This window comes from Scyliorhinus torazame, chromosome 5, assembly GCF_047496885.1.
Source record: "Scyliorhinus torazame isolate Kashiwa2021f chromosome 5, sScyTor2.1, whole genome shotgun sequence".
Classification (NCBI taxonomy): Eukaryota; Metazoa; Chordata; class Chondrichthyes; order Carcharhiniformes; family Scyliorhinidae; genus Scyliorhinus; species Scyliorhinus torazame.
Window position 1 is genome coordinate 108,968,705 of NC_092711.1, and position 14,514 is coordinate 108,983,218.

Here is a 14,514-nt window from a genome sequence, read left to right on the forward strand (position 1 = left end):
AGAGCAAATGCCTTCCCACACATGGGGCCGTTGAATGGCCTCTCCCCAGTGTTAACTCGCTGGTGTTTCAGCAGATTCTGTTTACTTTTAAATTCCTTCTCACAGTGCGAACATATAAATGGTCTCTGATCGGTGTGAACAAGTTGGTGTATCAGAAGATTGGATGAATCAATGAAGTCCTGTCCCCACACACACAAGATGAATGGCCTCTCCCCAGTGTGAACTCGATAGTGTCTCAGAAGGTGAGCTAACCGAGTGAATCGCTTCCCACAGATCGAGCAGGTGAATGGCCTCTCCCCAGTATGAATATGTTGGTGTTTCAGAAGTTCCCGTTTGCTTAAAAGTTTTCTCACAATCGGAATAATTAAAAGATCTCTAATCAGTGTGAACAAATTGGTGAACCAGAAGGTGGGAGGAACAAGTGAATCTCTTCCCACACACGGAGCAGGTGAATGGCCTCTCCCCAGTGTGAGTGCGATGATGTATCAGTAAATCCTTTTTACTTTTAAAGCTCTTCTCATAATCAGAACACTTAAAAGGTCTCTGATCAGTATGAACACGTTGGTGTGTCAGGAGGTGTGATGACTGAATGAATCCCTTCCCACACACAGAGCAGGTGAATGGCCTCTCCCCAGTGCGAGTGCTTTGGTGCAACAGTAAATCTTTTCTGCTTTTAAACCTCTTGTCACAGTAAGCACATTTAAATGGTCTCTGATCAGAGTGGACCTGATGGTGGGTCCGGAGGTTTGATAAAGCATTAAATCCCTTCCCACAATCCAGACAGGTGAATGGCCTCTCACCAATGTGAACGTGCTGGTGAGTGTAAAGGCTGGATGACTGAGTGAATCCCTTCTAACAAACAGAGCAGGTGAATGGCCTCTCCCCAGTGTAACTGTGTCGATGAGTTTCCACTTCAGATGGATAATTTTTAAAAATATATATATTTATTAAAGTTTTTTAACACAATTTTTCTCCCTTACAAACAATAACACCCCCCCCCTCGTAACAAAAAAACCCGACAAATCGCGCAGAGCAAGATATATACATGGCAAAATGATATATTTACACAGCTTTGTACACTGGCCCTCACCCGTACGTGCCAGTTTCCCCAACCCTTCATGTTATCTCTTGCTCATCCACCCTCCCAGGCAGTCCCCCCTTTCCCCCCCCCCTCCCGGGACATCCCCTCCACCCCCCCCCCCCCCCCCCCCCCCCCCCCAAGGTTGCTGCTGCTGCTGACCGACCTTCCTCTAATGCTCTGCAAGATAGTCTAGGAACGGTTGCCACCGCCAGTCGAACCCCTGCGCAGACCCTCTCAAGGCGAACTTAATCCTCTCCAACTTTATGAACCCAGCCATATCATTTATCCAGGCCTCCAGGCTGGGGGGCTTCACCTCCTTCCATAAGACATAGGAGTGGAAGTAAGGCCATTCGGCCCATCGAGTCCACTCCACCATTCAATCATGGCTGATTTCAACTCCATTTACCCGCTCTCTCTCCATAGCCCTTAATTCCTCGAGAAATCAAGAATTTATCAACTTCTGTCTTAAAGACACTCAACGTCCCGGCCTCCACCGCCCTCTGTGGCAATGAATTCCACATACCCACCACTCTCTGGCTGAAGAAATTTCTCCTCATCTCTGTTCTAAAGTGACTCCCTTTTATTCTAAGGCAGTGCCCCTGGGTCCTAGTCTCCCCTGCTAATGGAAACAACTTCCCTACATCCACCCTATCTAAGCCATTCATTATCTTGTAAGTTTCTATTAGATCTCCCCTCAACCTCCTAAACTCCAATGAATATAATCCCAGGATCCTCAGACGACTTCCACATTAGCAAGATCCTTCGCCGGGCTACTAGGGACGCAAAGACCAGAATGCCGGCCTCTTTCGCCTCCTGCACTCCTGGTTCGTCCACTACTCCAAATATTGCTAGCCCCCAGCTTGGCTTGACCCGGACTTTCACCACCTGAGATATTGCTCCCACCACTCCTCTCCAGAACCCCTCCAGTGCCGGGCATGACCAAAACATATGTACATAGTTCGCCGGGCTCCCTGAGCACCTTCCACATCTGTCCTCTACCCCAAAGAACCTACTCAACCTCGCCCCCGTCAAGTGCGCTCTGTGGACCACCTTAAATTGTATTAGGCTGAGCCTGGCACACGAGGAGGAAGAATTAACCCTACCTAGGGCATCAGCCCACAGACCTTCCTCGATCTCCTCCCCCAGCTCCTCCTCCCATTTACCCTTCAACTCTTCTACCAGCACTTCCCCCTCTTCTTTCAACTCCTGGTGTATTTCCGACACCTTGCCCTCCCCGACCCATACACCCGAGATCACCCTATCTTGAACTTCTTGTGCCGGGAGCAACGGGAATTCCCTCACCTGTCGCCTCACAAAAGCCCTCACCTGCATATATCTAAAGGCATTTCCTGGGGGTTTCAGATGTATAATTGAAACCCTTCCCACAATCCCCACATTTCCGCGGTTTCTCAGTGGTGCCGGTACCGGTCCTTATGTCTGTTCAGGTTGGACGATGAGTTGAAGCCTCATCTACACAGCCTGAGTACGGTCTCTTCCGGATGTAAATGGTGCAATATTGTTTCAGACTCTGTGACTGGTTAAAGCTCTTTGCACAGTCAGTGTGTATGTGCCTCAGAGCTTTTCCAGTTGCACTGATATTTGCAATCTTTTCTCTCAGACAGGACAAACATTTCTCCTTCCACATTGAAAGACTGATGATTTTCAACTCCTGATGAATCAATAGACTCTATTAGGACTTGACATGATGTTTGGTTTGAATTTCCCATCTGCAATCCTTATATTCTGTAAAAGAAGTTTACTTAGATTCTACAATGCACAAACAGGCCAGTTGCTCCAACTGTTCTGCTGCTGATTATCCTCGACACACATCTCCTTCCATCCCGTCCACCTCATCTCAGCCTGTCAGCTGATCTTTCCATTCCCTTTTCTCATGTGCTTATCCCATTTCCTTTTGGAAACAACCCAGCACTTTCCTCAACTCCTTCCCTGGTAACAAGTTGCACATTCTAATCCAGTGAATGAAGAAATGTATCCATATCTCCCTCTTGGATTTATTAGTAACTCTCTTGTATTTATGACCTAGTTTATAATAATGGAGAGAGAACGGGTAAATGGAGTTGAAATCAGCCATGATTGAATGGTGGAGTGGACTCGATGGGCCGAATGGCCTTACTTCCGCTCCTATGTCTTATGGTCTTAATAATAATATTTATTATTGTCACAAGTAGGCTTACATTAACGTTGCAATCAAGTTACTGTGACAAGCCCCCAGTTGCCACATTCCAGTGACTGTTTGGGTTCAGAGGGAGAATTCAGAATGTCCAATTCACCGAACAAGCACATCTTTCAGGACCTGTGGGAGGAAACCCGAGCATTCGGAGGAAACCCACGCAGACACGGGGAGAACATGCAGACTCCGCATAGACAGTGACCCAAGCGGGAATTGAACCTGGAACCCTGCCACTGTGAAGCAACAGTGCTCGTCAGCCTCCTCCGTGTCAAGCGCGAAACCAGCTAGTCCCGCACCGTTTCTCAGTGCTAACCACTGTGCTACTATGCCGCCCATGTTTATTCCTGGCTCCTAGTTTTCGACTCCTTTATAATTGGCAGCATCCGCCCCATCTCTCCCCTGTCCAACCCACAGATCGTTTTAAAACTTTGCATCAGGTCACGACTGAGTCACTTGATTTCTAAAGCAAATAAGGCCCAATCTGTTTAATTAATTGCCCGATAGTTGGAATCTCTGTTTACAAAGATCATCTCTATGCATCCAGGTTAGAAATTGGGGAGACGAACCTTCTTTGTTTAAGTTCGCGCCTGTGAGGTTGCTTCTTCTGTGAAGATCCGGCACCCCCAGAGCCCCGCCCTTCATTCACTGATTGGTTGGAGGACCAGCCAGTCCAGTTCGGTCATCCAACCAATCCTCTTCTCCTATTGTTCCGGAGCTGCCGTCAATCATTGCCCGGGCATTGTGAGGTGTCAGGTGAGAGGTCGTAGGCGGGGTTTACAAATCCCGAATGCGACCCCAGAGCAGAATGTGAAACAATGTTATTATTGATCGATCAGCCCGTCAGCCTGAGTCTCACCGTCAGCAACCGTCACAATGCCCGGGTGATTGACGGTAGCTCCGGACCAATAGGAGGAGGAGGAGGGTGGGGCTGAAAGACCGACTGGGAGCGGCTGGTCCTCCAACCAATCGGAGTGAGTGAGGGGCGGGCCAGGCTGTGATTGAAGCATGCGCAGTGTGGGTAATGGCGGTGCAGAAGGGCGTATTTTTCATTTTCGAAATCGGTAATAGGCGTTTAACAATATGGAGGAAGCGAGAGATCGCGCGAGTGGGCGGAAATGTTGTGTAAAGCTGTTACAATCGGAAACCTCGGAATAGTTTACGGGACCCAGTTTGTACCCAGCGGAGCTGCAGATCCTCATGTTCAGCTCGGGTTAACGGCCGCCATCTTTATTGGATGTGCATCAGGGCGCATGCGCGTTTGTCATCTTTGCCAGGGCGATGTTTCAATGAGTGGGAGGAGCTTGTTCCCCATTGTTCAGAATGGAGACAACTTGTCCATCAAACTGCATTAGTCTTTGAGTCCCAATGTCTTGTTGATGATGCAAAGCGGTGGCAGAGATGGAAAGAAAACGAAGCTAATCCTGCTCTCCAGATTTCACTGTCTCATTGGACGTCCTGTCCTATGTGTCGAAAGCTCTGAGGCTCTGTTCAGCCACATGAAGACCCAGGGCAGAAACTCACAACCCTGAGTCAACATCATTCTCAAATCAGGGGAATGCTGATGGCAAGAGGGACAGTGTTCAGGGGTTCGGAGGGGCGGGGGGGGGGGGGGGGGGGGGGGGGGGCGGGCATGAGCAGTCATCCTGGACCAGGGAGCAGGAGGAGAGAATGTGGTGAATTTCTATCCTGGACTGATAGTGATTAATTTTGGAAACTCCTTTTACAGGGGGTTAGTAGGGGAGGATTTACACACAGCAAATACAAGCCTGGAGAAATATTTATCTTTCCCGAATTTTAAGAAGTTTAACAGGTTTATTTGGAATCACGAGTTTTCAGAGTGTAGCTTTTTAATCAGGTGAATGAAGAGGAATGTTACACAAACACAGCCAATGATGAAAGATGATATTTTGAATGCAACTCTTTGCAGGTAATTAAGTCTTTACACGTCCAGGCGGTGCGACTGGAGAGAGGGTTAATCACAGCTTGAAGAGGTGTGACTTTTCTCAAGCCAGGACAGTTGCAACTTAGATATATTATTTACAGTTTGTAATAAAGTAAATGCATTATTATTTCTTGTCTTGCAATATAAAACTGTAGCTATGTTATAGATTTCCAGTCATCTCTTCCCTCAGAGAGTTGTTAGTCTTTGGATTTTGCTTCCATGGGGACCAGTTGTATCTGGGGGTCAGACAGTTTGACAGATATTTTATGAAAATGAAATGAAATTATTGACACTGGAGTTCAGGGTTATGGGAACAGGTAGGAAAATAGAGTGAAAGCTGAGATGAGGAGGAATTTCTTCACTTGAGGATATGGTGAAGCTTTGGCATTCTCTTCCCAGAAGTTCTATGTTTTATGAATGTGCAGCTTAAGTCGTCAAGTATGTTCAAGACAAATATTGATAAGTTTCTAGAGATTGAAGATATCGAGGATATGGGGATCGTGTGGGGAAATGGTGCTGATGTGGCCAATGATTGCATTGAATGATTGAGCAGACTTGGTGGGCAGAATAGCCTACTCTTGCTCCTATTATAATCCCTGTGTCCTGGTCAGGAAGCAGTGAGCTGAGCTTGGATCTGTCAATCAACATGAATCAGCACCTTCAGGAGAATTGGGAGGGTGAATATTAGATACAGCAGAGTGAGAATGGAGGGAGATTGTGTGGGATGGAGATTTACAGTTTTTGGAGAACAAAAGAGGAAATAATGTTCCACAGGAACTAGAATTGTCTGTTCTGAATTTCTATCCTGTACTAACTGATGACTTTTGTAAATTGTTTTTAAAGGATATTGGAAGAGGAGGAATTATAGACAGAAATCTCAAACATCACATCTCGATGTGACAAACTCACTCGATTCCTTCTGATCTGAATATCATCGGCGAGAAGGAGAAATGTTTGTCCGATCTGTTGGCTTCAAAGGATTTTAAACGTGAGTGTGAATCGAACAGCACCGAGACCCACAAAACATACACCCAAGTGCGAGTGTTCCAGTGAACTGACTGGAAAGAGCTTCAGCCAGTTACACAGCCTGAAAAAACATCACGCCATTCACAGTGAGGAGAAACCACACACGTGTTGTGTGTGTAGACAAGGCTTCCACTGATTGTCGACTCTGGAGAGACACGAGGCGACCAAAACATGGAGAAACCGTGGAAATGTGGGGACTGTGGGAAGGGATACAGAGCCCCATCAGAGCTGGAAACTCATCGACGCAGTCACACTGGGGAGAGGCCGTTCACCTGCTCTCAGTGTGGGAAGGGATTCACTCGGTTATCCAACCTGCAGACACACCAGCGGGTTCACACTGGGGAGAAGCCATTCACCTGCTCTCAGTGTGGGAAGGGATTCACTCTGTTATCTCACCTGCAGACACACCAGCGAGTTCACACTGGGGAGAAGCCATTCACCTGCTCCCAGTGTGGGCAGAGATTCCGTGCTTCATTCACCCTGCAGAGACATCAGCGAGTTCACACTGGGGAGAGGCCATTCACCTGCTCTCAGTGTGGGAAGGGATTCATTGAATCAACCACCCTGCAGAGACATCAACGAATTCACACTGGGGAGAAGCCATTCACCTGCTCTCAGTGTGGGAAGGGATTCATTGATTCATCCACCCGACAGAGACATCAGCGAATTCACACTGGGGAGAGGCCGTTCATCTGCTCTCAGTGTGGGAAGGGATTCACTCAGTTATCCAGTCTGCAGACACACCAGCGAGTTCACACTGGGGAGAAGCCATTCACTTGCTCTCAGTGTGGGCAGCGATTCCGTGCTTCATTCACCCTGTGGAGACACCAGCGAGTTCACACTGGGGAGAGGCCATTCACCTGCCCTCAGTGTGGGAAGGGATTCATTGATTCATCCATCCTGCGAAAACATCAGCGAGTTCACACTGGGGAGAGGTCAATCATCTGCTCTCAGTGTGGGAAGGGATTCACACAGTTGGTAAATCTGCAGACACATCAGCGAATTCACACTGGGGTGAGGCCGTTCACCTGCTATCAATGTGGGAAGGGATTTATTTATTCATCCACACTACAGAAACATCAGCGAGTTCACACTGGAGAGAGGCCATTCACCTGCTCTCATTGTGGGAAAGGATTCATTGATTCATTCACCCTGCTGCAACATCAGCGAGTTCACACTGGGGAGAGGCCATTCACCTGCTCTCAGTGTGGGAAGGGATTCACACAGTTATCCAGTCTGCAGACACACCAGCGAGTTCACACTGGGGAGAAGGTATTCACCTGCTCTCAGTGTGGGAAGGAATTCACTTGGTTATCCGGGCTGCAGTCACACCAGCGAGTTCACACTGGGGAGAAGCCATTCACCTGCTCTCAGTGTGGAAAGGAATTCACTTGGTTATCTGGACTGCAGAGACACCAGCGAGTTCACACTGGGGAGAGACCATTCACCTGCTCTTAGTGTGGGAAGGGATTACATAGAAACATGGAAAATAATGAGCAGGAAGAGATCATTTGGCCCTTCGCACCTGCTCTGCCATTCGTTATGATCATGGCTTATCATCCAACTCCATAACCTAATCCCACTTTTCCCTTCATATCCTTTGATCCCCGAAGTGCTGTATCTAACTGCTTCTTGAAAACATACAATGTATTGGCCTCAACTATTTCCTGTGGTAACAAATTCCACTGACTCACCACTCTCTGATGAAGAAATTATTCATCTCTGTCCTAAATGGTCTACCCCATATCCTGAGACTGCGACCTCTGGTTCTGTACACTCCCGCCTTCGGGAAACTCTTTCCTGCATCTACCCTGTCAAGTCCTGTTAGAATATTATAGGTTTCTATGAGCTCCCCCATTCTTCTGAACTCCAGCGAATACAATCCTAACTGATTAAATCTATCATACGTCAGTCCCACCATCCCAGGAATCAGTCTGGTAAACCTTCGCTGCACTCCCTCTAGAGCAAGAACATCCGTCCTCCGATTAGGAGATCACTATTCCAGGTATGATCTCGCTAAGATATCCCTGCTCCTGTACTCAAAACTGCTCACAATGAAGGCTCGCATGCCATTTGCCAACTTTACCGCCTGCTGTAGCTGCATGCTGACCTTTAGTGACCGGTGTGCGAGGATTTCCAGGTCTCGTTGCACATTCCCTTCTCCTAATTTATGACAATTCAGCTAATAGTCTGCTGTCTCGTTTTTGGTACCAAAGTGGATAACCTCACATTTCTCCAGATTATACTGTATCTGTCATTCATTGGCCCACTCACTCAACTTGTGCAAATCACACTGAAGGATCTCTGCATCCTCCTCACAGCTCACCCTCCCAAGCAACTTGGTATTATCTGCAAATTTGGAGATATTGCATTTTGTTCCCTCATCTATAGGGTGGCACAGTGGTTAGCACTGCTGCCTGACGGAGCTGAGGACCAAGGTTCAATCCTGGCCGCGGATCACTGTCTGTGTGGAGACAAATTCTCCTCGTGTCTGCATGGGTCTCACCCCCATAACCCAAAGATGTACAGGGTAGGTGAATTGGCCACGATAAATTGCCCCTTAATTGGAAAAAAAGAATTGGGTACTTTAAATTTGAAAAGAATAATCATGAATATATCTTGTGAATATCTGGGACCCTACCACCGATCCCTGCAGTACCCCACTAGATAAGTCACTGCCTGCCAATTTGAAAAAGACCCATTAATTCCTACTCTTTGTTTCCTGTCTGACAACCAGTTTTTTATCCATCTCAAGAGACTACACCTGATCCCATACGCTTTAATTTTACACACTTGTCTCTTATGCGGGACTTTGTTGAAAGTCATCTGAAAGCCCAAATATACCACATCCACTGGCTCCCCCTCGTCAACTCTACCAGTTACACCCTCGAAGAATTCCAGTAGATTTGTCAAGCATAATTTCCCCTTCATCAATCCATGCTGACTCTGTCCGATCTGCCATTGGTTTCAAAGTGCTTTTCGATAAAATCTTTGATAATGGATTCTAGAATTTTCCCCACTACCAATGTCAGGCTTACTGGTCTATAATTCCCTGTTTTCTCTATCTCGCTTTTTAAATAGTGGAGTTACATAAACCACCCTCCAATCTGCAGGAACTGTTCCAGAGTCTATAGAATCCTGGAAGATGACCACCAATACATCCACTATTTCTAGAGCCACTTCCTTAAGTACTTTGGGTTGCAGATTATCAGGCCCTGGGGATTTATCAGCCTTCAATCCCATCAATTTCCCCAACACTATTTCTCTAATATTGATCTCCTTCAGTTCCTCCCTCTCACTAAATCCTTCGTTCCCCAACATTTCTGGTGCCTGATTTGTGCCCTCATTTGTGAAGACAGAATCAAAGTATGTATTTATTTGTTCAATCATTTTTTTGTCCCCTGTTATCCACTCTCCTATTTCTGACTAAGAAACCTACATTTGTCTTCACCAACTTTCTCTTCACATTACTATAGAAACTTTTGCAATCAGCCTAATTTCCTGTTTTATGCCATTCCCAACATCACCCCTGCAGTTTGGGGATCTATATACGACGCCCACTAATTATTTTGCCCCTTGCTGTTTCTCAGCTCTACCCATACAGATTCCACATTGTCGGAACATATACCGTTCCTCACTATTGTATTATTTTCCTCTTTAACCATGGGCGACATGGGTAGCACAGTGGTTAGAACTGTTGCTTCACATTGCCAGGGTCCCAGGCTCGATTCCTGGCTTGGGTCCCTGTCTGTGCAGAGTTTGCACGTTCTCACTGTGTTTGCTGGTTTTCCTCCGGGTGCTCAGATTTTCTCCCAACAAGTCCCGAAAGATGTGTTCTTAGGTGAATTGGGCATTCCAAATTCTCCCTCAATATATCTGAACAGGTGAGTGTGGCGACTAGGGGATTTTCGCAGTAACTTCATTGCAGTGTTAATGTCCGCCTACTTGTGACAAGAATAAAGATTATTATTATTAACCAGCACTGCCACTCCACTGCCTTTTCCTTTTTGTCTGTCCTTCCTAAATACTGAATATATTCAGTTTCCATCCCTGGTCACCCTGCAGCCATGTCTCCATAATCCCGATTATCTCACTCCCGCTTACGTGTATTTGCGCAATTCACTCGGTTATGCCGTCTGCAGTCACACCAGGGAGTTCATACTGGGGAGAGGCTGTTCACCTGCTCTCAATGTGCGAAGGGATTTTGTAATTCATCGCACTTACTGAGACACCAACAAGTTTACAACTGAATACAGGGATTGAATTCTGTTCTCAATTACATCCAGGTCTGCATTTTGTTCATTCTGTTGGAGGTTAAGATGTTTCATTCTCTTTTCTGTTTGGAAACCCCAAAAATCATGCCACATTGTCATGAAGATGGGCTATGGTGGTTACATGGTTGTTTTGTTTAATTAATCTTGGTGCTTCTCACAGAAGAAAACTATCAGGGTCTGAGGGGCAAGTTGCCTGAGATGCACTGGGAAACTACATTAAATAGTATGGTGGGTGACAAGCAATCACTAATATTTAAAGAATTATTGCAGATTTACGTGGGGATCGGTTAGCTCAGTTGGCTGGATGGCTGGTTTGTGCTGAGTGATACCAACAGCACAGGTTAAATTTCCATACCAGCTGAGGGTAGCCGTGGTCTGTGTCAGTATTTGTGCTCCACATGATTCTCCACCCACCCCTCTACATCTCCCCACATCAGCATCTCCCTCTATTCCTTTCTCCCTCATGTATGTATCTCGCTTTCCATTCAATGTATTCATGCTGTTCACCTCAACCACTCACTGTGGAGTGAGTTCCACATTATCACCACTCGCTGGGTAAAGAGGTTTCTACTGAAATTCCTATTGGATTATTGAATCCCTTCATAATCTGAAAGACTTCCAACAGGTCACCCATCAGTCTTCTCTTTTCCAGAAAAAAACAGCCCCAGCCTTTCCTGAGTGTTCAATGCTCTCGGTTCTGTATATTATGAATCTTTGTTGCACCTTATCCAGTGCCTCTATTTCCTTTTTCTAAATGGAGATCACCGATGTTGTCAGTGCTCCCAGTGTAGTCATACCCTGGTTCTCATCAAATTGAACATTTCCTCCGTGCTTTTCAATTCTATCCCTCTGGAATGGAACCCTATATACTTTAGGAAAGATGTGAAGTTCTTAGTTAGGGTGAAGAGGACATTTACAAGAATGGCACCAGAGATGAGGGATTCCAGTTAGTTGGAGTGACTGGAGCAGCTGAATTTCTCTCCTGAGATCACAGCATCTGAAGGGTGGCGATTGGGGCAATTCAGCCCTTTGGGACCGTGTCGGCTCTCTGTGGAGGAAGCCAGCCTGTTCATTTCCCCGTTCTATCCCCAAATCTGTGCAGGTTTATTTCTCTCAGTGCCCGTCCAATTTTGTATTGAAATCCTTCCGTCATCATTACGTGTACACAAGGCTGCGAGAGCACAGGGGAATCTATTTGGCCCAATTTTCCCATTCCAGGTCTTTGTACAGCGACCCATTTAATCCCAGAGTTGGACTTATGTTTTCAATTTCAGAATGCATCAAATTCCCTTTTGGAAGTTACAGTCCAATCAGATTCCAGCAACATTTATAGACAGTGCATTCCAAATCACCACAACTCGCTGTGTTTTACAACAAATAATTGTGGTGTGTCTGGACTTTCACAGAGTATTCAAAATGGTGTCAATGACGTGGCTATTACACAAAATTAAGACTCTACCTTTATCAATAAATTGGTGAGGACACCGAGTGTAATATTTCCTCGTTTGCGGACAATTAGAACAAATGTACATTTCTATAAAACCTCTCACTACCACTGAACCCCCTAAAGTGTTTTAAAGCCAATGGAGTACTTTTGAACCATATTCACTGTTGTAATGTAGGAAGCTGCAAGTACGCATGGGTAATCACATCAGTTTCAAAATTGTTATTTTCACTTTAAAACATTTTTTTTTAGAGTACCCAATTCATTTTTTCCAATTAAGGAACAATTTAGCGTGGCCAATCCACCCACCCTGGACATCTTTGGGTTGCGGGGGTGAAACCCACAAGACCACGCGAAGAATGTGCAAACTTCACAAGGCAGTGACCCAGGCTCGGGATCCAACCTAGGACCTCGGTGCCGTGAGGCAGCAGTGCTAACCATTGCGCCACCAAGCTGCCCGTAAACTGTTATTTTCATAGTGTATTCACTGGCCTTAGTAATAAGGTCAAGGAAGCCCTTTTATACCTCTGACATGTGGCTTCCTGCAGCTATTTCACCTTCTGTACCTTTTTTATATTAACTCTGTATTGATTTCATCGCAAAAAAACTAATTATATTCAAGATAATTCAGTAGTGAACATTGATTATCATTAGTGAATTGGTGTGTTCGGTAATTATTATTTTCTTTAAATAATTTTTATTGAGGTTTTCACAAAATATCAACAGCAAAATGGAAAAGGAACCCAATAGAATTAAATACAGAACAAAATAAAACAACCCCCGTGCCCCCCTCCCCCCATACATTAATAATAAATTAACACCCCAAATTAACACATAGCAAATATATACACCCCCTCAGATCCCCCAGTGTAAACAAACAAAAATAAAATAGAACTCGACCCCTCCCCCACCCGGGTTGCTGCTGCTGACCATTGTCTACCGTTCTGCCAGGAAGTCCAAGAACGGTTGCCACCGCCTGAAAAACCCTTGCACGGATCCCCTTAAGGCAAATTTCACCCTCTCCAATTTAATAAACCCCACCATATCGTTGATCCAGGATTCCATGCTTGGGGGCCTCGCATCATTCCATTGAAGAAGAATCCTTCGCCAGGCTACCAGGTACGCCAAGGCCAGAATTCCAGCCTCTTTTGCCTCCTGCACTCCTGGCTCCACTGCAACCCCAAATATTGTGAGGCCCCAGCCCGGTTTGACCTTGGATCCTACCACCTTCGACGCCATCCTCGCTACGCCCTTCCAAAATTCCTCCAGCGCTGGGCATGCCCAAAACATATGGGTGTGGTTTGCTGGGCTCCCTGAGCACCTAACACACCTGTCCTCACCCCCAAAGAACCGGCTCATCCTTGTCCCGGTCATGTGTGCCCTGTGCAGCACCTTAAACTGTATGAGGCTGAGCCTCGGGCACAAAGAGGAAGAGTTCACCCTCCCAAGGACATCTGCCCACGTCCCCTCCTCGATCTCCTCCCCCCAACTCCTCCTCCCACTTACCTTTCAACTCCACCACCGAGGCCCCCTCCTCCTCCTGCATCACCTGGTAAGTTGCCGAGATCTTCCCTCCAACCCCCCCCCCCCCCCCCCCCCCCCCGAGAGCACCCTGTCCTGTACTGTGCGTGGCAGCAGCCGCGGGAATTCCACCACTTGCTGCCTGGCAAACGCCCTTACCTGTAAAAACCTAAAGTTGTTCCCGGGGGGGGGGGGGGGGGGGGGGAGGGGGAGGGGAGCCCATACTTCTCCAGCTCACCCAGGCTTGCGAACTTCCCATCCACAAACGGGTCCCCCAACCTTCTTATCCCTGCCCTGTGCCACCCCGAAAACCCTCCATCTATTCTCCCTGAGACAAACTGGTGGTTCCCCCGTATTGGGGTCCACACCGAGGCCCCCACTTCCCCTCTGTGCCGCCTCCATTGCCCCCAGATTTTGAGGGCAGCTGCCACCACTGGGCTCGTGGTATACCTCATTGGAGGGAGCGGCAGTGGCGCCGTTGCCAGCACCTCCAGACTCGTACCCTCACAAGATGCCGTCTCCAGCCTCTTCCATGCAGCCCCCTCCGCCTCCATCACCCACTTGTGCACCATCGCCACATTGGCGGCCCAGTAGTACCCACAGAGGTTGGGCAGTGCCAGCCCCCCATCCCGACTCCACTCCAGGAACACCCTAGGAGTCCCTCGCACCCACACAAACTCCGTTATGCTCCTGTTCACCCACCTAAAGAAGGCCTTCGGGATAAGAATGCATTCTCTGCTCGGTTCAAGCAGGTAACCAACAATCCGCTGGCGAGTGCCCCAGCAGCCCATAATTCACCCATACCCACCATCACAGCTTCCGAAGTCAGACTGGCCTTCCTGAAAGTGAACCCTCGGAAGGCGACGGGCCCAGACGGGATACCTGGTCGTGCACTCAGAGCCTGCGCGGACCAGCTGGCAGAGGTATTCACGGACATCTTTAACCTGTCCCTACTCCACTCCGAGGTCCCCACCTGCTTCAAGAAGACCAGCATCATACCGGTACCAAAGAAGAACCAGGCAACGTGCCTCAATG

The 14,514-nt window shown here is 47.3% G+C and overlaps 1 protein-coding gene across 2 annotated transcripts; it reads left to right on the top strand.

Annotated features, from left to right (window-relative positions):
- Positions 1 to 4,284: 4,284 nt before the first annotated feature.
- LOC140419385 (uncharacterized) lies at positions 4,285 to 10,222 on the top strand. Of its 2 annotated transcripts, none has more exons than XM_072503254.1 (2): positions 4,285 to 4,333; positions 6,058 to 10,222. In XM_072503254.1, exon 2 carries the CDS (start codon positions 6,412 to 6,414, stop codon positions 7,696 to 7,698), a length of 1,287 nt encoding a protein of 428 aa, XP_072359355.1. In that variant the 5' UTR covers positions 4,285 to 4,333; positions 6,058 to 6,411; the 3' UTR covers positions 7,699 to 10,222. The 2 variants fall into 2 exon arrangements, with proteins under 2 accessions (XP_072359355.1, XP_072359354.1); XM_072503253.1 differs by lacking the exon at positions 4,285 to 4,333 and adding an exon at positions 4,915 to 5,199.
- Positions 10,223 to 14,514: the final 4,292 nt, after the last annotated feature.